At 49.8% G+C, this 26,880-nt stretch overlaps 1 protein-coding gene across 2 annotated transcripts in view; it reads right to left on the bottom strand.

Moving 5' to 3' along the window:
* Nucleotides 1-26,880, bottom strand: part of ASIC2 (acid sensing ion channel subunit 2) — a gene marked incomplete at both ends in the record, with an annotated part of 990,230 nt that overhangs the window by 6,161 nt on the left and 957,189 nt on the right. For both annotated transcript variants that reach the window (XM_079725475.1, XM_079725474.1), the window contains 4 exons: nucleotides 931-1,022; nucleotides 3,352-3,505; nucleotides 4,746-4,802; nucleotides 7,212-7,362. In XM_079725475.1, coding sequence (XP_079581601.1) covers nucleotides 931-1,022; nucleotides 3,352-3,505; nucleotides 4,746-4,802; nucleotides 7,212-7,362 — 454 coding nt within the window. The remainder of the gene's footprint in view (nucleotides 1-930; nucleotides 1,023-3,351; nucleotides 3,506-4,745; nucleotides 4,803-7,211; nucleotides 7,363-26,880) is intronic.

The raw sequence follows: 26,880 nt of genomic DNA on the forward strand, positions 1-26,880 counted from the left end.
CCTCCTGTGGGCTGGGGCTTTTCCACATGTAACCATCACGGCAAACTCACAAAGTGAGTTTTATTAGACCCATTTTACAGATGAGAAACCTGAGGCTCAGTGAAGCCACCTGCCCACGTTCTCCCAGTTGGTGTGCAGCGGCCCGTGGCTTGCTCTCCCCTTGTACTTCCAGGTAGAAGGTGTATGCCTCCCCGCCCTCACCCAGGATGCTATTCTCACCTGACTCAGTTCACAGAGACAAGAGCTATTTTTCCTCGAAGCCACAGACACCAGATCCTTTCTTGAGAGTGAGTGGGAGTTGGGGGACGAGTCCAGAGCAGGTCTTTTTAACTGTGCACCTGCAGGGGTCTTGTGAGTTTTACGCTGGGCTGGGACTGTGTTGAAATTAACTTCCTGCATCCATCATGTGCCCTTGGGGCCAGGGGAGCTGGCCCTAGGGTGGGGTGGCAGCCAGGTTTGTCAATTTCTGCAGATGCATGGCCCTTCTGTTGTGTTTGACAAAGGGCTCTCAGTCCAGGAGGCACCGGGCCTTCTCAATGCAGCAAAATTGCTTTCCAGTGGGGGCTCCATGGGGGACGCTCCCTGGGCCCACTGCCTGGGACCACCCATAGCTCAGCCCTCCCTCCACTTGACAGCTCTTTCTTCCTGCCATGGCCCCAGGGCTCTGACTCCAACCTGGGGGCAGAAGCCCATAGAATCCCAAGAGGATGGCGCTGGAAAGGCCCCGAGAGAGCGTCTAGCTCACCCACTTCATTGTGTTGATGGGGGAACCGAGGCCTAGCCTGGGACATGAACTGGGCCTAACACCTCCAGCACGTGGAGTTCTTCCCATTCTGGGGCAGGAGCAGTGCAAAGGGAAGAGGGAGGAACCCGCCCACCGGCCCATCCCCATGAGACGTGGACATTTGTGCAACAGACACTCTGACTTACCAAGTAAGGCAGCAACTTCGTACGCCTTCTTCTGTTCAATGGTCTCATAATTGAGAGCCTCAAAAAATATATCCAGAACGAGGATGTTCTCTCTGCGGAGGAAATGTCCAGTGTCATACGTGGTGAGAACCCTCAGGATCCACGGGGATCAACTAATACAATTTTCCCACAGACAGATGGGGAAACTGAGGCCCAGGGAAGTGAAACAACTGGCCCAGAGTTAGAGCTGGTTAGTGGCACAGCTGGGGCTTGAACCTGACATCCTGACTCCCAGCTCAGTGCTCTTCATGGCCCTGGAGGCATATATCAGCTGTCCCCTTGGCCCCTCATTGCTAATGCCCCTCTCTCTCTGCACCCTTTCCAGGAATCCTGCCTGGCCTCCAGGTCTCTGTGCTCCCAGAGGGTCTGCCTGGGCCCTTATGTGCAGGTGAGCTCAGCACTCTCTTGACAAGGCTTGCTCGCCTGACCCCTGCTGACCTCCCCTGCCCACTCTGGAGAGGCCCCCAGTTCTTACTGGGATTGATAGCAAGTTTCTCCTAGTGGGGGCCCTACCCTGGATGGCCAAGTCAGCTGCAGGGACCAGGGAGGGTTTTTAGGGAGAAAACCAACACCTGGTTGCAGGTTTTCTGATGGAAGCACCCCGGTTCCCTTTTGCTCTTTTGGGCAGATGGGTGCATGAGACACATCTAGGCAGGAGAAGTCATTACAGCCGGCACAATGTCTGCGACAGCGGTGCCTGGCACCTCCTACAAAATTCCCTGGCTCCTTCCACGACGTGGCTCACAATGCCCTCAGTGTCCCTTGTCCTCAACCCACGGAGCAAAAGCCGTCCCAGGATGAGGTCTGGTGACGGTGTGGGCAGGAGGGAGAGGCTGGGGAAGAGGACCTCTCTCCACGTGGGGCTCGCCCAGGTGCCATTCACGGTGTCACCCTCTCTTGCCTAATTTATGGCAACTGCTTCCCACCTGGCTCCCTTCCGCCCACCTGGCTTCCGGTCCGTCCTCTATCTGCCTCCTGAAGGGTCTTCCTAAAACCGCTAAACTAATCCACGTGACATAAAATTAGCATCCAGTTCCTCCATCACTCAGGCTACATTTAAAATGCTCAGTAGTTGGGCCTCCCTGGTGGCGCAGTGGTTGAGAGTCCGCCTGCCGATGCAGGGGATACGGGTTCGTGCCCCGGTCTGGGAGGATCCCATATGCCGCGGAGCGGCTGGGCCCGTGAGCCATGGCTGCTGAGCCTGCGCATCCGGAGCCTGTGCTCCGCAACGGGAGAGGCCACAACAGTGAGAGGCCCGCATACCACAAAAAAAAAAAAAAAAAAAAAAAAAAATAAAATGCTCAGTAGCCACATGTGGCCAGTGGCCATCATGCAGGACATCACAGATAAAGAACATTTCCAGAAGGTTCTACCTAAATGGCAAATGTGAGCCTGTCACTCATCTGGTGGAAGTTCTTCTGTGGCTACCTGTCCTCTTAGAATAAGTCCACTCCCTGTGTCCCACCCCCGCCCAGCTCAGCCTGCAGGATCCTCTACCTTGGACACAGTCACCTCCCCCAGCCTCCCCTTCCCCTAATCTTGTCTGCTCTTCACTGCTTTTCCCTGCTGAGCCTCTGCCTGGGACACCCTCTGCTCCTGTGTCTTTCTTTCACTTATTCTGTTAAAAGATATATATATATATTTTGAGCATCAACTCTGTGTCAGACACTCCACAGCAGAGAACAAAACAAGAAAGGCTCCTGCCCTCAAGGAGCTTCACTTTTGTGAAGCGGGCAAGTTAATTTCAGGAAACACACACGTGAATACAGAATTACACACGGTGGTGTGTGTTATAAAGGAAAACACCAGAGTGCTTCCGGAGAAAAATGACAGGAGGGGACTAATTTAGTCGTCCAAAGAGATGACGTTTAAATGGAGACCTGCAGAATGAGGAACCAGCCAGGTGAAGAGTGAGAGGAAAAGCATTCCAGGCAGAGGGAAGAGAATGTGCAAAACCTGCCTGAAAAACTCCTCTACATCCTGTAAAAACATCTCTGGGTTGACATATATACACTAATATGTATACAATGGATAACTAATAGAAAAATGCAAAAAGAAAAACATCTCTGAAGCTTTCCTTGACAGCATCCCTACGCAAGGGGCGGCCAGCCACTTCTCTTATTACCTGCATCAGCCTATACAGCTTTCAGTTTTGTACTTGTCTCTCCACCAGACTCTAAGCTCCTTAAAGGCTGGGGCTGCATCTTAATCCGCTTTGTCTTCATAGTCTGAGTCTGAGCACAGAACGTGGCCAACAGCAGGTGCTCAATTAATGTCTGCCAAATAGAATTAATTGCTTACCTTGCCCTCTTCCTCGACTGCCCCCCATTTTTTCCCAGTCCATCCTCCCCCACCTCCATCCACCATGTCCACTTAACGTACGAGATATATTTTTCCGATTTGTTAAATTTCTTCTCGAGGTACTTGGCGGACGTCTTGCTGGGGATCTTCACCATGGAGAGCTCTTTGTTGTAGCGGGTCAGGTTGCAGGGTGTCCTGCAGAGACAGTAATTACTGTCCTTTTCCGCCAGCAGACCTGGAGGGGAGAGGGAGGCAGGGCTTAGTCAGGTGGACCTCCTGGCCCAGAGCAGCCAGGTTCCCGCAGCAGAGAAGTGAGCTGGGAGGAGGTGCCATCCGGGTAAATGAGGGGTGGGGGGCTGTGGAGAGAAGGAGGGCCGGGCTTTTGCTACAGGTTGATGGGGGTGTGAGCTCTTATAGAATGTGCCCACTCTTTCTCTGTTACTCTTGGTCCTGTTTTCCTTCTGCTGCCTTTACTGTTATGTCACCCTTTGTAAATCTTTGAAAAGGCACCACTTTTGGAGAATGGGCTCCAAGGGAGTCTCGGACCCCTCATCTCCCCAGGGCCTTCTTCTCTGCTCCTAGCCTCAGTTCTCATCTACAAAGGGGGCTGTCCTCCAAAGGCAAGTGTGGGAGACCCTTTTATCTGAAACTCTGGGCTCCGCGGTACTCCCTCGGGGGCTCCTTCATAGCCAATGCCCACCTGTTCTGCTCGCTGGTTTAGGACACAGAACTGAGTCTTTGCATCCATTGGAAGTCACTCCTTCTCCTTCCCGCCAGCCCTCCTGGAGGCGTCTGGACATGTGAGTCCAGAGCTGCTGCACTTAGATCCAGCAAGGGCAGCTGCTGAACAAACTTGAGTCCGGATGATCTAACTACTCTCTGCTTGTCTTGGTTATAGATCATTTCCCGGGTCCGGAAGAGGTGGGCACGTGGAGTGGGTCTAGCTTGGGGGTTGCAGCTTGTTTGTGTGATCTCCCTCACTGGAAGTTTTCCAGGGTCGGGGGGTGTGGACCAGCAAACCCCCAGCAGAAGGCAGAGGGGTAGGGGGAACGCGCCTGGCTCGACGGAGCATGCGAAGACAGGACAGCTTTGGAATAACCGCTAGAGCGTGTGCGGGCAGATATGGCTGATCTCCTTTGGGGCCCACCCGGATGCTCACTGTCCATCCTCTCTTCATCCCTGCCCGCCCCTCTGCATTCCGCAGTGCTCTCTGCTCCCCCGAAACCCGCTTCTTCCCTACCCCCACCTCTCTACCTCCTTTCTTTCCCTAGTCTGGTTTCCAGCCTCATCCACTTGCATCAGTTCCCTCCCCCACCCCTCTCTCCTTCCTCCTCTCCATCTCCCTCTCCCTTTCCAGCCTCTTTCCCCTCATCCTTCCCCACTCCCCTTCCCCCCATCTCTCTGCTGCACCCGGAAGTTCTCCAAGGTCTTGATCGCAGCCCCTCCCCCATCATTCCATCTGGCCCCGTACTGACCTAGGGCAGGCTCTGCACACTCCTTGTGTTGCTCAGGGGTACAGAAAGGGGCATCCCCTGCAAAGAAGAAAGACAGGGGGAGGTACTCAGGCAGCAACCCCTCCCCTCCTTGGGCTGGGGGAAGGGACTGCATCCAGCTACCTTGGTACCTAGGCGGGGCGGCAATTCACCAGTGGATGGTCAGAAGGCAGCCATTGGTCAGGGCTGCCTGGGGGTAGTGGGGGAGCAGAAGGCCGGGTTCTGATCTGCTCTGTGATAAGGAGACCGGTCTAGCTAACGTCTCCCAGATTGCACAATCTGGCTTACATATGTGATAGGAAAGCGTTGACAGTTAAAGTGGGGAAGCAGTGGTAAGCACCTACGAAGTCCTGGGCGTGCACTGTCCCCTTGAACCCACACGGGTACCTTCGGAAATAGGAAATACTGTATCTGTTTCACCCATGAGAGAATGGAGCCTTAAGAATCCTGTTTTCCACACCATTGTAAAGCAATTATACTCCAATAGAGATGTAAAAAAAAAAAAAAAAAGAATCCTGTTTTCGCAGGACATCAGAGCTAGCGGTAATGGAGGTGGGCTTTGAACCCAGGTCTGTCTGATCCCGAGGCTAGGGCTCTTTCCACCACACCACACTGCTGTAGGGGAGTGAGAGCTGCTTTGTTAGTCTCCTCTTTGCTGTGCCCTTAATTCCACATTATAACTGTAACAGTGTCATGGGGCGGGGGGTGGGGGGGAAATGATTAAAATCTCTCCTGCTTGCTTTGGGCTCAGGTTCCATGGGGAAACCTCACTGGCTGGTGATCCAGTCTGAGCATCAGGCAGGTAGCATTTACCAGTGCTCAATTCTCGCTGGTCTCTGTAGAAATCCAGAAACTTTTTTTTTTCTTTTACCAAGTGCTAAAGTTAAAGCCCACCGCGATATCTTTTCCTTACCTTCTCCCTAAACATGTTTTTTTTCAAGAGCTGAAGAACTGATATGCTTCCTCCTTTCTAATAATAAAAATTTAACTGATATGTTTCCCTTTCTGCTCTGTCTTCTAGGAAGCTCAGAGGCAATTTTAAAGGTCGATAATTCTAAATTTAGATTGCTAGAGAAATTACTGATCATAATGCACTAATTTAGAATTTAGCTCTAAGGATGTTCATTTCAGCATTGGTTATAACAGAAAACAGTTGGTAATGAATGAAATGTCTGATATCAGGATTTAGCTAAATAAACGAATAAAGTATGATATAACCATGAAATTGTAGCCATGAAATACAACAGCAAAGTTCCCAGCACATAGTAGGTCTTCAGTCAACAGTACTCTCGATTCCCTCTCCCCATGTGTTAACACAATCACCACTGATGTTTGCAATTGACAAAGCTTTCTTTCTGGCCACACTGCGGAGTTTGCGGGATCTTAGTTCCCTGACCAGGGATCGAACCCGAACCCCCTGCAGTGGAAGCCCGGAGCTCTAACCACTGGACCACCAGGGAATTCCCAACAAAGCATTTTTATATCTTAGCCTAATTTTATCCTCCTAACCATGAATGATTGTGTTTTAAAGATAATGGAGGGCTTCCCTGGTGGCACAGTGGTTGAGAGTCCGCCTGCCGATGCAGGGGACACGGGTTCGTGCCCTGGTCCGGGAAGATCCCACATGCCGCGGAGCGGCTAGGCCCGTGAGCCATGGCCGCTGAGCCTGCGCGTCCGGAGCCTATGCTCCGCAACGGGAGAGGCCACAACGGTGAGAGGCCCGCGTATTGCAAAAATAAATAAATAAATAAATAATGGAGGTAAGAATAGAGAGGTTTAGTAACTTGTACCAGGTCACACAGCAGTAACGTGGAGGAACCTGAGTTAGAAGCCAAGGCCACCGACTCCAGCCTCAGTCTTCCTTCCTTCCATGCTGCAGTACCAAACTCTTCCTGCCCCCATCAGCACCCCCCACCCCACTTCTACCTCTGACAAGCCAACGGCCTCTAATGATGGCTACATGCATTGTTAGACTGACAACAGAAATGTCAGTACACACGCATTCATTTGCTGGCTGAGGGACTCTTGCCTAGCTTGAAAGAGTGCTAGACATTTGGATGCAAGAAGGGAAACATCTGGAGGAAAGCAATAACCATCTGGATGTTTGAACGTGTACCACACCAGGATGTAAGAATTGTAAGCATCCAGACATCTGGACACTGAACTCTAGGAGGGAAGAACAGCAAACAATTAGCAAACATATTGAACATCGGGAGGAACATTCTCCAAACACCTGACCACTTCTGGACACCAGGATGCTGCCTTGGTTGCCAGACTGGATGTTTCCATCAGCCCTCTAAGAGTTTGGGCATCAAATAACAGTCTTCCCAGAACAGCATCCTTTTGCATCCTCGTGGAGCAGGTGAAGAGTTTCCCATCAGGGTGAGACATGCGAAGAAGGTCGCAGGTAGTCCTGGGCCCCTGCGGTTGTCCTCGCCTGGCACTGACCTGGCATGTGGACCATGCGACAGTTGCAGTTCTCCACGATGTAGCGGGTCTCACAGTCAATCCGACAGGCAGTGATGCTGTAAACAGGAAAGAAGTCGAGTCCCATCTCCGAGGACCGGCACTCGCCCCACGGCGGGGGCAGGTATGTGAGCTGCAAGACAGGAAGGAGGGGGCAGTGGTCAGCCCCAGAGCTTCAGCCTCGACAGGCCCAGTGGCTCATTCATTCACTTATGCCGTTAACAAACCATTATTGAGAATCTACTACATGACAACCTCAATTCCATTGACCTCCCAAGCCTTCTACTTTTGGCTCCAATACCAGTTTTCCTATCTTATTTTTTTATAACCTTCTTATAAATGCTGATCTTCTCAAAGTCTCTTACACGGGCCACATCTTCCCACTTCCACAATTTGTCATCTCCCATCTCTCAGCAGCAGAGAATTGAGATAAAAATTTGGGGGCTCTGCCTCTGGGGGCCCCTCCTTTCTAGGATTTTTCTTCCCATTTTTTTAAGCTTTTCTGGCAACCCTGAACTCTAGCTTGAGACTTTTTATCTCAATGACTTCTGCTTTCTGCTTGAGCTCTATCTACAATATTCCCTTAGAACTCGACGTGCCCTCAAAGGAGAGATCAGGTAAATAAATGTGTATTTCATCCAGTGTGATTCCCTTCCTTCAAGGGCTGTATACCCTCCAGTTTCTGCCTGTTTTTAGTCTCTCTCCAATGCCATCAAATAGTACTTTTGAAATATTTTGTCCAGAGTTTATAATTGTTATTTCCAGAAGGGTTAGTCTGATATAAGCTGCTCCACCATTACTGAGAACCAAAAGTCTCTCTCTATATTTTAAGACTCATAATATTCCTTTGAGGGGGCTGCTCCTATTCTCATTTTATTCATGATGAAACTGAGTATCTGAAAGGTTAGTAGTCTGTCTAAGATCACACACAGAGTCAGCATATGGACCTAGGAATTTCTGACTCGAATCTTGCCCTTGTATACTGCATTGTCTCTATAGGAAATGGATGAAAGGAGGGAGAAACACTCCAGAGAGGACCTTTCAGAGCTTTTCTCTTTTGTTTTTTTTCTAACAGCTCCTTTCTTCTTCCTTTCCCATGAAGGCTTGCATTACTCTCTCATCTTTCTTTGGAGTTCATGAGCTGACCAGGCACAGATTTCCTGTATGACTTTGGGTAAGTCGCCGCTCTCCTCTGGACCTTAGTTTCCCCATCCGTAAAGAGGGAGTATCTGGGGGTAGGTTTGATAGTCTATGATTAGAATGGATTCAGTCCCCTACATTGCTCAATATTGGATCGATAAGCACACAAACTGGATTTAGGAAGAATTCACAGTGACTTTTGGCAAGACAGGGGGTCTAAAATGATGTAAAATCATTTTGGGAGACTCTCATTTCTTTTTCTTCTTCTAAAACAATTTCCCACAGTGGGTGGACCAAGAATGCAGCTGGTGAAACTCTGGGGATGTGCTACTGTTTGTTCAGGGTCAATCACTTCCCTTTTTTTATATAGAGGTTATGATCCAGATACCATGGCTACCCTGCTGTGGCTGGTTTATCATTTGTTCCATCAGATTTTCTGAAGCCTCACACACCACAGCAGCTGGAAAATCGCAGTGAGTACAGCATCAACTCTTGCTTACCAACGAGTGCCTGAAAGCAGGTTGGAGTATTTGTTTATCCTGGGTAAGCGAAGCCTCAGAGGGACCCTGAAGCACTGTCTTCAAATATCTGAAGAGCTGTCTCAGGGAAGAAGAATTAGATTTGTTTCCTGGCATCCCAAGGGAAAGATAGACACAAGAACAGTTGTCCTAAGGGAAGTGGGGAGGATGATCACATTTATTGATGTTGCAGGCACTGTGGTAGGCACAGCACATGCATTCTCTTATTTAATCCTAAAGAAGGATAAATTCTGTCTCAACTTTCTAACCTGCTACTATGATTCAATGATAAAATCCCTGTCTTGAGGGTGAGGCCCCCATCATGAGGGGTGTTCAAGCAGAAACCATACAACTACCTGGCTGGGATGGGAAGAGAGAGATTCAAGTACTGCATGTGCAGTTGGAGATTCTAAAATCTCTTAAGCCCTTATATCCAATCATAGACCCTACATCTATAATTTTAATTTGAGAACTAGAGACAGTGGAACAAGTCAGACAGAACCTTGAACCTCACTCTTTCATGGGCTAGTTGTGTGACTTTGAGTAAGTGACAAAGCCCCGATTCCCCAGCCCCCGCTTTTAGTCTCCTCATCGGATTAAATAAGTGCCCAGCAGCTAGTAGGTACCCACCAAGACTTAGTTCCTATCTCTCTCCCCTAACAAACGTCTTCATGTTTTTCTACCCTTTCATTCATTCAACAAATAGTCCATCTCCACCTCTGCTCTCCTTACAATCTGGTTTTACACCTTACAATCTGGTTTTACAGACCAGTGAAACTCCATCCTTTTTGGCTCAAGTGATTTTGCACTGGGTTTACCATAAGAACTGCTGCCAATGCAGATGTCCAAGTCAAGAGGACACCAGGCTGCTGATCTAGGGCTCTGGAGCTGGGAGAGAGAACTGGGCTGGAGATGTAAATGTGTGTGTTTGTGTGTGGCTTTAGTGGATCTTGAAGCTGTGGGGTGGATGAGCCAGCCCAGGGAGAGAGGAGAGACACCAGGATTGAGCTCTAAAGTGTTCCTGCATTTACTTAACAACTCATCCGTCCTTAGCCTTTTTTTTTTTCTCACTGTGCCATGGAACTGGTGGCCTTGCACAATTGCTTACATTTATGAGCTGAGCAAAGAACTCAGAACTTTTGTGATGGTGTACCCTGGTGCTTGCCTGTCATCGCTCCACAGTCTTGAGGCTTCCCTCCACAGTAGTTTTCGTTTTCTAGAGAGAAGTTTGTGTTTGCCCCCTGCCTGCCTCGGGACGCCCTATGCTGTTCCTCAGCCACTGGCTTTCCCAGCCTCTCCCAGCCCATAGATCCCGAGGTGTGCCAGCAGGTGGCGCTGCAGTTAGCCTAGCTGCTCAAGGCGGGTCTCTGTAGTCAGAGATGCTGGGAGGGAGACTGTCTCATAGGACCTTGCCAAGCTCCCTTGGCCTTTTCCTTGTGTCTGCAGCCCACAGAAGCCTTGGCTGGGATGCTCCTAAGGGAGAGATGCTGTGATGATGATGAGAACGCATAGAAATATGTTCATTCTGCTCCTGGAAAGGGTAGAAAAGACCGGAGGAGAGACAAAGGAGGAGGGAGACAAGGAGAGAGGCTCTGGTACCCACCTGGCTCTTTTATGTCAGCCACTTGGGCTTTTGATTCAGGGGCTGGACACGATGCTCTCCTGGGCCAGATCCCTTTAGGCTCTGGGATCCCCCTGCAGGTTCCTTCCCAGGGCTGGGTCGGGGTCTTTGTTCTGGCCTGCTTGGCTTCCTTCTCTTCCTCACTAGCCCACCTGGCCGAGGTTCTCTGTCTGGTTCTCTGTCGGGAGCACCCATGTTAGGAGCACGTGCTCTGTGGTCAGACCCAGCTGGGTTGGAATCCTGGCTCTGCCACTTGCTAAGTGGGGGATGTCCTCTTTCTGCACGAGAAGCATCCTGAGATATTAACTACTTCAGAGGGATACTGTGAGTTTTGAACATAAGGTACGTGGAACGCAGCTGTGGCCCTTGGCTGACGTCTTCCGGTCTCTGTTCCGTGTCATATGGATAGGACGTGAAACTCAGCCCCTTGTTCATTTCCACAGAAAGCCCACTCACCCAGGGCATTAGACTATAAGGAAGATGTCAGAGTTGGAGGAGGGTCTACATCAGAGCAAAGCTCCTTCACCTTGCCTAAGCCCAGCCCCTCTCCATCTTTCTCTTTTCCTTCCTTCTCTCCCTCCTCCTTTCTCTCTCCTTATGTGCTTTGCCACCCTTTCCAGGAGCAGAATCCACTTATTCTTAAGTAGTTGCATCATCCTCTGTCATCTTGGTAACATGGCAACCACCTTTCCCGTGGAGTCTCAAGGAAAGGCACTTCCCTCCCTAGGAGGAATTCTAAAGCCAAATGTTATCATGTTTTTTTTTTTTTTTTTTCCTGCCTCGTTCTGTAACAAGATGAAACATCTCCAAGAGTGGCTGGTGAATAATAGATGCTGAATGAACCAGAGGCAATGCTGGCCTCTTTTCTCCCCACTAGGGCGCTGTCTCACCGTGTACAGTGACCAGGCAACAGAGCTGGTCGTGCTTTGCATCCATAACACAGATACTCACTCTGATGACCAGAAACACAGACGCACGCCCCGATGACCCGTGGTGCACACTTATTTTCTGTTACTCCTGGAGTCTTCTCTCTGGGATATCTGTCTGTGTGTGATTGACCGGGAAGCTAGCATGCAGCAGATTTGACCACTTCTTCTTGATTGCGCCAGAAATGAAACAGAGTGGGTAGCATTGTGAGAGGAGCATTGCTGGGGCTTCCAGGGAGAAGCGCTGAGTGTGAACACCCAGTGAGGTTCCAGTGACTTATGTGGTTCCTTGGGCAGGAATTGTAACCTCTGAGCCTTGCTTACTTAGCTGCTCCATAAAGCAAGGGGTCTGGACCAGAGAGCTGCTAAGTGCCTCCAGAATCTTCAAAGTTTTGAGTCTATGTGTCTCACTTAATACAAACCGGGATAAAGCGTGGGCAGAGGGGTGGGCAGCTCTCCGATGATCGATCGGGTCTGAACATTTGGCTCACAACGCGTTTTCTTCCCTCCAGGTGTTTGGTGAAACTGATTAAGATGAGGGCAGAGCGGCCCTGGATCAGAATCAGTGGGAAGCCTTCACTCTGGGAAAAACTGCCTTGAGAGTGAAGGGAAAAAAATCCCCTTTGTGAGCTGTTTTCCAGAGAACATAGTCAGCAGGGGTGTTCAGCTCACTTAGTGAGGTTTCCATGGATGAAGAAGTGCTCAACCAGAGGAAGCTGGCCTCGGGGTGCAGGAAACAGGAGTCGGGGTACAGTCTGGGCTGTTACCAAAGGCTCAGTGGGGCTTCTGTTAGCCCAGCCAGCCCAGTGGTCCGGCCTAATCGAACAAGCACTTCATTAACTCCTACGATGTGCCAGGCACCGGGCTGGGCACTGGGGCTAGAGAGGTGAGTAAAATGGGGGTACCTGCTGTCCAGGGGCTCCTGTTTGCCACAGACCCCTCCTGCCACCACCTTAAGGTGTGTCCCCAGATTCCCAGGGCCTGTTCTCTTCTTCCGCCCCAGCCTGCACAGCTGGGGGCAAGTGGGAAGAACATGGCGCCACCACAGAGAGGCTGTGTGGCCTTGGCTAAGTTACGTAACTACTCTGGGTCTCAGCTTCCTTATCTGCAAAACAGAGCTAATTATCTGTAACTCCCAGGGCTTCCCTGAGGGTTAAATGAGACGATAGGTGGGAAGAGCCTCCTGCAGGGTTTCCATGTGTTTGTTGAGTCCTAGGTTTGGGAAGTGCTTGTGAAAGTCCTTCATTAAAGGTATCAGTCGGTGGCTGGTTCCACGAGCCTTTCCTAATCGGCATCCACCTCTCCAGCTACACTCATATCTCTTCCTGTTCACTGGATCTCAGGCCTCTAGTACAGGGGCTGGCATATAATGGGTGCTTGATACTTATTGAATGAATGAGTGAATAAATGAATGAATTGTACCACCCTGCTTTCTCCCAGCCCCAGTACAGAGGATGAGGGCAGGGGGCTGCCCTCACCCAGTCCAGGAGGAGCAAAGGGTCCTCCATGTTGGTCTCCACTGGCTCTGCACTGAGGTGGGCTCAGCACCAAATCACATCTGAGTCCTGGATTAGCTGATGGCAGGTTTTCCTGTGTGATCTTGAGCATGTCACTCACCCTCTCTGGGCTTCTCTGTTCCATCTGTAAGGGGCAGGGCCCTAAAGGTACGGCACTCCGAGAGGCCCCAGGTTCTAGGATCGGTGGCCTCGTGAGGTCTCCCTGCTCTTGGCCATGCCCTGTGATCCCCGCCCCCCTCATTTTCCCACCTTCTACTACAAGCACAAACTTCCCCCTGGCCCACCCAGATGGAGGGGAAATCAGAGCCTGCTTGCTTTCTAGCCATAATTTTGGGTTTGATGTTTTTATTGCATCCGGCGGAGTGATTTAAGTGTGTTCACAAATGATTATATTGTGCTTTTAAACAATACTAAAATCAAATAAAATACTAAAATCAAATCCACCAATCAGTCGGTAACAGAGGCAGCGATGGGGTCTCGGGGAAGCATGTCCTTGCAGGCAGCACAGAAGCAGTGAGGCACCCGCCCCTCTACCGCCCCATCCCTGTGGTTTTCGTGAGTGTTCAGTCCCCAAGGTCAAAACAGGAGAGACAGCACCAGGAAGAAGCAAAAGTCATCGCAAAGAGACTGAGCAATAATAACCCCTCCCGGTTGGAGACCCTGCGGTAGGTGCTTGTAAGGACAGCGTCTCTTTCAACCCACACAATGACCCTGTGTGAGTAAGAACTCCTTGCCCTGAAGACTCACTGTAGACTAATTGATGGTATAGACACCGCTGATATTTGCTGAGCCCTTCCTCAGCACCTTACTTGGACTGACTCCTCGAATCCTTACCATAGCCTTGTGGGGTTGGTACTTTTATGATCTCCACTGTATATCCTGGGAGACGGAAGCGTTAAAGAGACTGTGGTCATGGACAGTAGGAGGCAGAGCTGGAACTAGAAGCCAGCAGTCGACACATTCATCAATGTGCCGTGCCTTGTCTTGCCTTGTACCGCAGTGGGTGGGGTCCACAGGAAGCAGAGGCAATTCCTGGGTGGGTGGATGGACGCTGCAGCAGAGATCTGGGGATGGGAACATGGGTTCTTCAGAACCCAACATGGGAAATGTTGCACGGAGTCATTGAACAGTTTAGCCCTCATGACAACTTTGCCAGTTAAATATTATCATCCCCATTTTACAGACGTGCAAACTTCAGTAACTTGCCCAACACCACACAGCTAAGAAATGGCAGAGGCAGGAGCCAAACCCAGGTCTGTCTGGCTGCAAGGCTCCTGACTGGGGGTCAGGGAGCAGCCTAATCTTGGTTGTGCTGTTACCCTGCTGTCCTCTCTGGGGGACATAGCTTTTTCACCTGCAGCATCTGGGTTCAGAATAGATAACCTCCAGGTGTAGTAGAGTGTAGGGGGTGGTCTATAAGGCAAACCAGATGACTGCACCCCTCCCCGCGTCCTGCACAAATGGCAGCCATCACCAATGGATCACAGATGTGGTGTTAGAACTTATCTAAACACTGCCGTTTGACTGAAATCAGAACCGAGAGGAAATGTTGTATTTAGGGAAGCTTCATCTGCGGGAACCATCAAACTATACATTGTTAAGTATTCACATAGACTAGATAAGACTTATTATGTACTATATAAAATACAGAATGTGACTTCCCTGCAAGAACGGGAACCACAACCCGCCCTCTTGCGTAGGAGCACCCCCCAAACGGCATTTGGACCATTTGGACCACAGGAGGATTCACCCAATCAGAATTCAGCAACACCCTGGTCCTGCCCTGGGGTCACACACAGAACTGCTGGTTGTGCTGGCTGGAAACTAAGTAGTAGTAGCTGATGCAGCACTTCAGTAAGCAACAAAAATCAGTTAAAAAAGTGCATTACCCATGGTTTGTGACTAATAATAAAATAATGAGGTTATATCCATTGTAAAAATGTCTGCGAGTGGGAGAGAACGTGACAAGAGCAAAAAGTGAATTGTTTATTCAAAAAAGCAAGAGGATCTTTTTCAAAGACTATAACTTGCCTCATTCTAATGTGACTTTCACCTTGGGCTTTGCTGGCTCTAGATATGCCTCTGGAGCTTTACAAGAATCCTTCCAGCTTTGGTGTCATGGGGCAGACAGCCCCTGCACTTTTATTTTCATAAAAATATTATTTTTTTCATTATTATTTTTATCCATCCATCCACCATCCACCCACCCTCCATTCATCCCTCCATCCATCCATTCATTGATCCATCCACCCACGTTCCATTCATCCATCCATCCATTCACCCTCCCTCCATTCATCCATCCATCTATCCACCCACCCTCCATCCATCCATCCACCCACCCACCTTCCATTCATCCATCCATCCATTCACCCACACCCCCCCCATCCATCCATCCACCCACCCTCTCAACTCATCCACCTTCCAAGTGTGCAATAAATGTTTGTTTAGCACCTAATCTGTTCTAGGAACACCCCTAGGGTGTGAGGCTATGAAGATGAATAAGGCCTGGTTCCTACGACCTGGGGGCCTACAGTCTAGAAAGAACAGACACGCATGTAACAAAGCAAGTGCTATAATGGGGTAACAATGTAGGGGAGTTGTGGAGACACTAAGGAGGGCACGGCCAGACCAGCTTGGAGCGGCGGGATCAGAAAATTCTTTATGGAGGCGGTGGTCACCTTTGAGCTGAGTCTATAAAGACTGTGTTGTTCATTAGACAGATCTGGAGTGTGGGAAGAGTGCCCTGGGTCCAGGGAACTGCCCAGGCAAAGGCCCAGAGATAAAGAGAGGCCTGGCCTGGAAGGGGAGCCTCAGGTAGGGCAACAAGGGGGCACATGGGTGAGTGTCAGGCTGGTGTGCCTTGCTCCGTGCCCTGGGAACAGCCCCGGGTGACTGAAAAACTCTCCATCATTGTTATGGTGACTCCTGCACCTTCAGTGAATATACATCCCTGGCAGGTACCAGCCCCTGCAAAATTCATGCCCTGCCTCCACTCCCCAGTGTAAGGGCTGCCTTGGCAGAAGAGCGTTCTTAGTGTGTCTGTGCATGCTGACACACCATTATCGTCGCATCTTCGTCTGGACACAATTTCTTGGGCAAGTGCTGTCGGCGCTGGCAGTGTGTTCTCAGCAAATTGCCTTAGTGTGTGATTTGTTGGTTGAAACTGGGGGAGGGGAAGTGTCGCAGGGATGCAGGCGCAGAGGTGGCCTCACCCAGAGGAGGGAGCTCAGAGGCATATGAGCCAGGCCTTTACTCCCAGGCTGACCTGAACCAGGCACGTCCCCATTCAGAGCCTAGGGTTTCCTTCACTCCTTCCAACGCTGGCCCAGCTGTTGACATAAGTATCCTTTGTCTTTTCCTGTCCTGGGCCCCCCTGCAGGTTCTGCCCTGGACTTCACTGCTGCTGGGGGGTCCTCATGACATAGTACTAGGGGTCCTGACTCCCCCAGCTCTTTTCTCTGACCCATACTCTCAGCTCTGTAAGCTGGAAAGAGGCCATTTGGGATCCAGACTGCATCTCTGTCCTGTATTTTCTTCCCTTCCTCTTCCTCCTCATCCTTTTCCTCTTTCTCTCTCTCTCTCTCTCTCTCTCTCTCTCTTTTTTTTTTAATTAACCCTGGGTGCATTTTCATCTTTCTAAGAAGATCCCTCAGTCCAGCTTCCACCTATGAGCATCATCAACGGAAGAGTCCAGAGGAGGCCAGCAGGACTGGCTGCTGCTAGGTTGGAGCATCTCAGAGCTGCCGCGTACATCTGTGTGCAGGGCGCACACTGCACAGCGGCAGGAGAGTCACACGGACGAGGGTGTGCGTGTCGCCTACAGAGAGAGCTCCGGGTAGCCCCCAGCAGCCTGTCTCCCTCTACTGCAGCCCTGCCTGGGGCTTCACTTCGCTCCTGCCAGCTATCAATCCCCAGCATCCCACTGTTTCCCCTTCAAATATATCACCTTTACATCGCCACGCAAACATTCCTGTTTGCATGGGCTGGGGGGGTGCTGGGGGAGGATGTTTGTAGGGGCACAGACTGGCCTCTGTCCACAATCTCTGTTGGGATGGGGGCCTTTTACGACCTGGCTTTTTTCAATTGCATATTTATGATAAAAACCCTGCAGAAAGTAGGCATAGAGGGAACTTTCCTCAACATAATAAAGGCCATATATGACAAACCCACAGCCAACATCGTCCTCAATGGTGAAAAACTGAAACCATTTCCACTAAGATCAGGAACAAGACAAGGTTGCCCACTCTCACCACTCTCTTTCAACATAGTTTTGGAAGTTTTAGCCACAGCAATCAGAGAAGAAAAGGAAATAAAAGGAATCCAAATCAGAAAAGAAGAAGTAAAGCTGTCACTGTTTGCAGATGACATGATACTATACATAGAGAATCCTAAAGATGCTACCAGAAAACTACTAGAGCTAATCAATGAATTTGGTAAAGTAGCAGGATACAAAATTAATGCACAGAAATCTCTGGCATTCCTGTACACTAATGATGAAACATCTGAAAGTGAAATCAAGAAAACACTCCCATTTACCATTGCAACAAAAAGAATAAAATATCTAGGAATAAACCTACCTAAGGAGACAAAAGACCTGTATGCAGAAAATTATAAGACACTGATGAAAGAAATTAAAGATGATACAAATAGATGGAGAGATATACCATGATCCTGGATTGGAAGAATCAACATTGTGAAAATGACTCTACTACCCAAAGCAACCTACAGATCCAATGCAATCCCTATCAAACTACCACTGGCATTTTTCACAGAACTAGAACAAAAAATTTCACAATTTGTATGGAAACACAATTGCATATTTAAAAGAGAAGTTTGGTCCAGGTTGAGTGGAGAGCACCTCAATGCATTTGCTACAGTTTCAGCTTTTAGCTCCATTCGGAATCCACTTTCCACATATCTGGGTGGGCGTGGAGTTGGTAGGGGGTGGCTCTCGGGGGGCTCTGCCCCGGCTGGGAGCGTGAGTGAGTGGGGGCTGGGTGTGTGTGTGGACTGAACACAAGGCCAGCCCACCCAGCTCTGCCCTCTGCAGCCTCCTGGGGCCACTTGCCCCCTTCCACCCTAGAGCAGATCGTGTGCTAGCTAAGAGGGTTTTCAGCTGACCCAGCACCACGCCGCAAGTCCTAGCCCTGACTAAGGAAGGACGGGATGCTCGTTGAGGGCCCACACTGACCACGTGTGTGGCTTCGGTTAATCCTCGAGGCGGGGCTGAGGGGCACTTTAACACCTTTACACCCCACGCTCAGTTCGAGGCCTCTGAAAGCCCCGCAAGGGTGTCAGAATGAGCCGCAGCCGCCTCTGCCCTCTGGGACTGCACCGCTGCGGCCCTGGACGCCCGCGTTCGGGGACTGGATGAATTTCCTCCTGTGACCCTGCCTGGTGAAGGCTCCGCGGCAGGGAGGCTCTGTGTGCACAGAGCAGCGGCCGTAAAATTCATCTTTTATTACCGCCTTCCTGGAGCTTTGCAGCGTGGGGGTGGTGGATGTTTACAGGCATAAAGTGTGTGGATCCTGGAAGGATGAGATCTGGAACCGAAAGTCTGTGCCCCTGAGCCACTGAACTCCCAGACTGGGGCTGAGTTCTCAGCTCTGATCTTTCTGGCTCAGCTGTACACCAGCAGGACCCGCAATTAATTGAATCTTACGCAATTTTCCAAACAGGGCTACCTGCTTTGTATTTAGGTGGTTTATAACCCCACACTGTGTTCCATCATTCCCCAAATAATGAACATTTGTGGAGGGTTCATTATAATTGTGGAATCTCATCTATCACTACCTGTCAGTCCTTCAAACTGTGACTTCCTGGCCACCATCTCTAGAAATACCACCATTGTCAGCATGCTGGGCCACATTTTTTACACAGTCCGAGTACTTTACAAGCTTAAAAAAACCTTTTCTTTTCCACTGAATGATTCCAATTTTGTATGGCTGAGTTGGTGATCCCAGTTACAGTTACAGTCTATGGGGTACATCCACGAAACACTTTGAAGGGGAACTGGGGACACATTGCCCTTTCATAGACATCATCTTAAATGCCTGGACCATTTGGGAGGATGACAATGGAGAGATCAATACATCACCAGCCTCGGGAGTTCAAAGTCATTTGTACGTGTCATGGGCTGGCTCCTTGCTGGGCCCTGAGAAAGACAGTCACCCTCACCTTCCCAGTGGGGGGTCCTGACAGACTCAGTGTCCACACGGGACACCACGGGGGCTCCTGGAAAAGATGGCTCGGGGATTACAGAGGCTGGAAGGGGCAGGTGACGTACCACGTGATGTCGTGAAAAGAGTGGCCTTTGGAACGGGGCACTGGATTCTATTCTCAGCTATTTCTTCATCTCCAAAAAAGGGGTACCGGTACCACCCCACAAGTTTGCACGGAGACTGAAGGAGATGGTCTAGGAGAGCGTGGGCCCTGGAGCACAGCAGGGACTTCGTCAATACTCAGGGCAGCACTGCATGGTTAGAAGCCTGGGCTCTGGACTCAGGGAGACATAGCTTTGGGTTCTAGCTCTGTCAGTTATTGGCTGAGTTTCCCCAACTGTAAACTGGCAGTAACAGTACATATCTCATTGTGAGAATGTCTACATTTCGTTGGTTATGAAACACATATTTTCCCACATCCTAACACCTCTGTAAGATCTTACCATCAGTGGTAGTGTTTTTCTTTCTTACTGGCACATAAAATAACACTGACCCGTACAGTTGTCATTGTCTTAGATTTGATGAAGTATTCTAAATGAGGTCATGCCTGATAGGGTCCAGCATAGTGTCTCGCACAGAGCTGGAGCTCCATAAATGGCAGCTGTTGTTATGACTTCCTATGCAACCCTGGGCAAGTTTTAAAATATCTTTGAGCCTCAGTTTCCTCATCTGCACGATGGGAATAATTATCTCTACTTCCCAGGGTTTGAGGGAGTATTAAATGAGTTAGCATGGAGACCGAGGTACCCATCACAGCATTTGGTGTATAAAAGGAGCTCCAGATGTATCCTTTCCCAGGACTGTACCCAGGGGAAACCTCCCCTTTGTGGAATTTTGGTACAGGTTGGGTGGGGAAGGGCCAGGTGCCTGAGCACTGCAGCCCTGCTGGCCAATGTCACCTGCTCACTGCTGCCCTTAGTGGTACCAAGGCTCAGGGCAGGGCTGCTTGAACCAGATGGGAAGGTTACGGAAGAAAATGGTGGCAGGCAACCCTGCTGGGCATGAAGACCTTGACTGAAGACGTGAAGCCCCACCTGGGACAGCGACTAAGATGTCAATAACCCACTAAGACCCCTGTGGGAGTCATCTTTCTACTGAATGTGGCTGCTGGGAAAATTGCCCAGATCACAGATCTAAACTAGAGCCACTCCTGGGTCCCCACCCGCCTCCCAGCAGAATGCACCTCTGTGCTGCTTGTCTCAAGCAGTTAAGAGAGGATAGCCTTTGGTTGGCAACAGGGAATGGCAGCATCCCTTCTCCTGTGTTCCCGAAGGACCACAGTCTGGATTGGGGTGGATCAGACCTAGTGACAAATCCTGACTCTGGATGACCATGGGTGCATGACACCCTCTCTACAGTGTCCTTATCTGCAAAGTTCATGTGTGTGTCGGTGTCCATAACTAGAGTCATAGAGTTGGTGCCCCAAACTGTTGTGCTGCCCAGCCCACTTCTCTTTTCCCCAGCTCAGGTGCTCTGGAAAGCGCATCGGCAGAAATCATAAACAATATTGACTTCACTATAGAATGCTCTGATGCCTTCCCTGCTGCTCTGATAAAGTGGTCTTTGAAGTGAACCTTCCCTTGCAAGTCTGGAACATCACAGATGAACAGGTGCAAACTGTCAGACCACGAAGAAGCCCTGGGCTCTCACCTTTCAAAGAGGAACAAATATCCCCCATTCAAGCTCTTTGTCAGGCTCCTTGAGGTTGTTCCATGGCCTCAGCCCTCCTGCTTGGTGGTGTGGACACTGGCGTATGCCGTCACGGTAGAGGGTGGGAGGGTAGAGGTCAGGGAGGAAGCTGGACAGACACCCTTTGGCCCAGGCACTTTGCATAGATGAAGTTTGAGGTCGGTACTATTGTTATCCCTCTTATACAGATGAGGAATCTGAGGCAGAGATGTGCAGAAGCTTGCCCAAGACCTCACTGCTGGTAAGTGATGGAGTCCGGATTCAGTTTGACGCTGAAGCCTGGCATCACTGTCCTGTGGTCCCCACTCTAAGAAAGCCCTCCCTGTGTAATGCCAGGTGATGGCCACTGCCACTGGAGAGAAGCCATTCATTATCAGAGACCCACTGAGAAATTCCTGCATGTCTTGGGATGCTCCATGGAAGGCCTCCTCTTTCCCTCTCAATGTGGGACAGCCGTATCATCGCCATTGTAAGGAGGAGAAGACTGAGGTTCACAGAAGCAAAACGATTTGCCTGTGATCATCTAGCAATTCGGAGAAAGTGTTTGGACAAGAACCCAAGGCTTTTGATGCCCAATCCTGCCCCACAGCGACTGAGACAGCTGCTTCCCACTCCCTCACGCCATCCAGCCCTCTCTCTGGGTTACCGCCCAGCCACCAGGGAGAGGCAGGGTGATCCCATACACCAAGTCGACCACTGCACTGTCCACAGCCCTGTGGATTCAAGTTTTGTCTTTTCCCAGGAGCTTTTTAAAAACTATGAGTAAAGGGACTTATCTCTGGGGTCTTCCAGAGAAGCCCACAGGCAGGCACCTTACTTGGGGATTGTGCTGGGAGTAGAAAGAATTATGGGTTTGGAGTCAGACATTCTAAGCCTGAAACTCAACTTCACCACATGCTAGCTTAGGGACCTTGGGCAAACAACTGAATCTCTTTGGGTTATCAGTTACCTCTTGTGAAATAGGAATATTAGTCTCTGTCCTGGAGAGTTTTTATGAGCTAATATATGAACCGAATCCAGCGCATTGTTTATATGACACATAGCAGGTGCTCAAGACAGCCAAGATCTTGGCCTTTGTCATTGGCAAAAAGAGTCCAGAAAATTTTGTTTGCCTTAAGAACATCTGGTCTATAAAATTCACCCAGGCTTGAGTCAGGGAAGGGGTTATTTCAATGATTCAAGGACATTTGATCTTCACAAAGGGCTTAGCCAGGGTCCTTTAAATGGCAGCAACATGTGCACGTTGCCATGCCTGTTTACAATTCATTAGCCACTTGACATTGACTTTAGTGGAGAGAGAAAAAGTGCACAGCCCGTGTTATGGAAAGCCAGTGCTAGGAACAATTACCTGCTAGAAATCAAATAGAACTGGAGAAAAAAATAGGTCTGCAGCAGTAACCTAAAGAAAAGATTTCATTTATAAATATCTGTCTCACCCTCTTTCCCAGGAACCCATCCTTCAGTTGTTTAAAGCAAGATATAAATGCAGAGTCAGGCACCCCCCAAACGTTTCCCCCTAACCTTTAAAAGCCCAGTGACAGGAGATTGGAACAAGCCTTCACAATGTAAGAGGCCACGGTTGTAACTGTTAATTCTTCTGGCTGTAATTTATCTTGCTATCCCTTTGGGTAGCTAAACAGCTCCGAACACGGGCTGCTCAATCGGCTTATAAGTCTTCTTGATGAATCACTCCCATTCTCCCCGTCCTTTCTCTGGGCTGCGGTAATTCTTGACAACTGCCTTAGAGCCTCTGTCTCCTGCGGGTGCGGAAGGGAAGAGCCATCTATTAGGAGGAACACATGGAGAACAGAAAGCTCTTGGCATTGGGAAGTTGGCAGGTGAAGAGCTGAGCCTTCATTTCAAGACAGAGAGGCCAGGGCACAGAATGCGGGACACAGTCTATCTCAGTGACCTCCAGGATATGAGGCACGCCTGCCTGTTTGGGGTCTTTGGATCAGGGATGGCTGGGCAAATCCTGTCCACTGAGCTCCAGTGGGTGTCCAGAGCATCTTCACTAAGAAAATGCCATGTGCTAGATAAACTGTGAAGCCACTGCACAGGTAAACTAGGGCAGCGTGGTGGAGACCAGTGTTGGGGTTCTCATCTTCCTCTTGGGTTGGTGGCTTTTCCCAGCCACCTGTGCCTCCAGGTGGTGTGTATGACTAGTTCTCCTAGGCTGAGGTGGTTAAGAGTAGATGTGCTCTCTCCTTCCCCAGCTGATGGTGGAAGAGAGATGAGTCGGAAAGCCTAAAGGAGGACAGAGATGGGAGAAAGCTGGATCCCTGCATGACTGCATAGAGCAGAGCCCCACTGCCCATTGCACTGGACCACAGCACGAGGGAGAAATACACTTTCCTCGTGTCAAACCACTCAGATTTAAGGGTTGATTATTCTAGCGGTTAGCCTCTCCTGTCTACTACAGCACTACTTTATTTAACAGAACACAATTGCTCAAACTGAAGGTTCATTATGAGTTAGCCCAGTGGTTTCTACTAACCAGACAGTGTATTGTAACTCACCTCTGCTAGCTGTTGTGTGGACACTCAGCTCACAACTTGGAGAACACTGGATACCAGATTCTTAATTTTTAGACCTGATAAATTGACCCCCCGCTCCTTCTCCCTTCTCCTCCACTGGATGGGTGAGCAATTCTGATTCAAGCTCCCCAAGGCCCTGCAAGTGTCCCCTCTTCTGGACTAGTTGAGACTGTCCTCAGCTCCCTCCTGGACCATTGCAATAGTCTCCTAACTGGCCCCCTTGCTTCTCATGCACCCCCTCCAATCTGACCCCCATCTGATCTTCCTAAAATGCAGACTCGGTCATGTCACCACCTTCCCCAATAAAATCCAAGCTCCTTTTCTTCAGAAGACCTTCCATGATCTGCCTTCCTGTCTCTCCTCTCATCTTCCCCCAAACGATCAGGCTCCCATAGTCTCTCTACCTTTGCTCTTCTCTCTCCCTGCCTGGATGGCTCTTCCTGCTTCTCAGCCTGCAACCAGCTACCTGGCTTTCAAGGCTCAATTTGTGTCCCTCGGCCAAGAAGCCTCCTCCACCCATTCCTTCTTGCCTTTGGACGCTAGTATCCAGGTTTGTGTTTTATGCTGGCACCTGCAACACATCCTTTTTTGTTTTGAAAGTGCTTAGAATTTAATAATTGAATAAAACATGATACACAGTTGAATCCCAAGATTGTTAAGGAAACTACATATTTCATTAATATCGGTAAGTGTGTGTTCATTTTTAAAGCTAGTAAAACACAATGTTAAAATAAAAATATTTTACTTTAGTTTTTGCTGAGGACCCAGAAAACAGATTCCATAATGAAGCATGAGACCATCACGTAGAAGTTGCAAAAGGAGGTTGTGCAAAACCACTTGTTTCCAACCCTCTCATTCACATCAAGAGGAGAAGCGGAGGATTAGAAGAGCTAGCTGGAGTCTTTGGGGCGCTGGTGTATGTGGAGTACATCCACGCCCCTCCCCAAGGAAGGAGAATGAATGGGATTCTCCCTTGTCAACTAAAGAAAGAAGACGATGAGGAAACTATCAAGGGGCTTGATATTTGTCACCTGCAGTTGCCGTACATGGTGGGCAGATATTAGAATGAGTTTGAGAAATCTGTGGATGAGGAATTCCCTGACACGTTTACCTGCTGAGGGAAGGAGGGGTATCTGCCTGTATCTTCGATTGTCCTGACCAGATATGGCCTCAAGGGGGAGATAGCCTGGTGGGCTTGCAGTCCTCTTGCCCAGGATTGCCATCCAGAGGGATAAGGAGACCCCAACGGTGAGAGAAAGTTTAGGTGGCAGCGGAACACTGAGAACCAGGGAGAAAAAGAAAGCAAGAGGGAGAGGCGAGGCCATTACCTGGGCAAGGGAATTTCCGGTAAAAACTCCCATTAGGCAGAGAGGTCATGCAGAGCGGTCTCCAAAGAACCCAAGAAAGTATTCCATGAGGGAAAGTTTTAAATATCTCCCTGATAAAGAGCACATTCCATCTCTGAACAGTAACAGTCAGATGAAAGAGTGTCTCATTTCCTTTCTTCCTCCTCTCTCCCATTCCCCTGTCGGGATCAAACGCTGTGACGGACAAGGCTAAGAAGAAGCGGTAAAGACATCCGTGAGGGAAAGGCGGGGAAAGCACCCTTCTCTCCCACTGCAGTCGCCTACCCTACAGCTGGCACAAGCTGGGAAAGGAGGAGTATCTAGTATTTTGAATGCAGCACATTCTTGTAGTCATTGGCTGACATGCCCGCTTCCTACTAGCCCTCAAGCTTTTTGGGAGGAAGGTGGGAGACCAGTTTCTCTTCCCCCGGGGCGGGCACAAAGCTGGAGCCCAACTGACTTGACTTGCTCGAGGCAGCCAAGCCAGTTACCAAGGCAACCTTCCCTCCCTGGGCCTCAGTTTCTCTGTAAGTAAAATTGGGAGGTTGCCTGGCAAGGACAAGTCCTTCATGGTCTCTCTGGGCTTTCTCAGCTCAGCATTCCAGGATTCTACCGTCCTACCACTAACACGGCACAGTCATGCAAGGGAAATCAACACTCAGAGTTTTTCCTGAGCTGTGTCTGTGCAAGCCACAATTCTGCAGAAGACTGTCCTTGGGGGTGCCTGTGACTTTCAGCTTTGCCTGATGCCAGAGAGAATTTATCATTACAGAAAAGCTTATGGTGCAGGTTTAGCAAGTGTGGCGTCTCAGGCATTCTGGAGCTTCATTTATCAAGTAAACACGGCTTCGTTATTTAGACTTCAGTCACTTAGCTCATAAACTATCCCATAGATATAAAAACTGGGGTAAGACGTCCCCTTGTATTGATCCCGATGAGGAATGGGCGTGATCAATGATGACTTGGCATGGGAAAAAGGCCATTTGCAGGCTTGCAACTTGTTCTGACTTCAGGGAGAGCTTGGGGTAGGAGGAAGGGATTCTCAGCACACTTCATGCCATGCCATGGACAGGCTCAGGGAGCTCCGCCATCACAGGCCACGTGGCCTGGGGCAAGCTCTCTCCCCTCCACCCAGCCCATGTTAGTCCCTGGGTCAGGGCTCTCCCAGCTGCATTTCCCAGGGGAGTGGTGTCCTGGGGGTGGGGTTGGGATGGTCCATTCCTCTCCCAGCCCTCGAGGAATACAGGAGAGTCAGCTGAGTCCAGAGGAGTTACATTCCTAGGTTTAACAAGCTGAAAAAAGAATTCAGTGGATACTTAGGAAGCTGGCAGCCTCTCCCTGCCAAGTGCCTGCCTGTGGACACGTGGGATTTAGCCCCTGATGCCCGCACATGGAGGCATTCCCTGGGCATTCCCCACTCAGTCCCAGCCACCCTACTTACTCTGACTCCAGGGCAGCTCCTTACCTATTAATTAGTTCAGTTACCACGTGTTTCTCTCCTGCCCCAGGACTATTCATCGCCCAAGAGTCACTCTGGTTTCCCAAGGTCCTCTAGGGTCAGCCAGCCATCTGAGAACTTCCTGCACCCCAGTCTGCTTCGAATCCCTGTATTATGGCTGAGTTTGCTAATTTGTGCCTCAAGTCCTGCCCTCCTCCAGGAAGCCCTCCTGGCTCATCCTTCCACTCTCCCTTTTCTTTGACTCCAGTAGCACTTCCCATTGGATCACTGGGTGCTCAGTGCACGCAGCCTTGTGCCACCATTTATCTTTCTATGATATGACATCTTTCTATCTGTCCCAAAGCCCTCAGCGTCTTTGGGAACAGAGCCTGCCTGGTGGTTCTTTTGACCCAACTTCACCTAGTTCTGGACATCCTGAAGGCTCTCATTAAGTATCTGTTGCAATGACAACATAACAGAAGTCTTCAGGTTAAAGTCCAAATCCTTAACCTGGCCTGACAGGCCCTGCTTGATCCAGCCCCCCCTGCCTCCTGCTTCCTGATCCAGGCTTTGTGTGCTACAACATGAATCGCTCGTGAGCTGCTTCTTGCCTCTGTGCCATTTATTCGGCTGCTCGTATGCCTGGAATGCCTCTCTTTCCACATTTCATCCAGTTAATGCTTACGGATCCCTGAATA

This window comes from Hyperoodon ampullatus (genome assembly GCF_949752795.1).
Source record: "Hyperoodon ampullatus genome assembly, chromosome: 19".
Lineage (NCBI taxonomy): Eukaryota > Metazoa > Chordata > Mammalia > Artiodactyla > Ziphiidae > Hyperoodon > Hyperoodon ampullatus.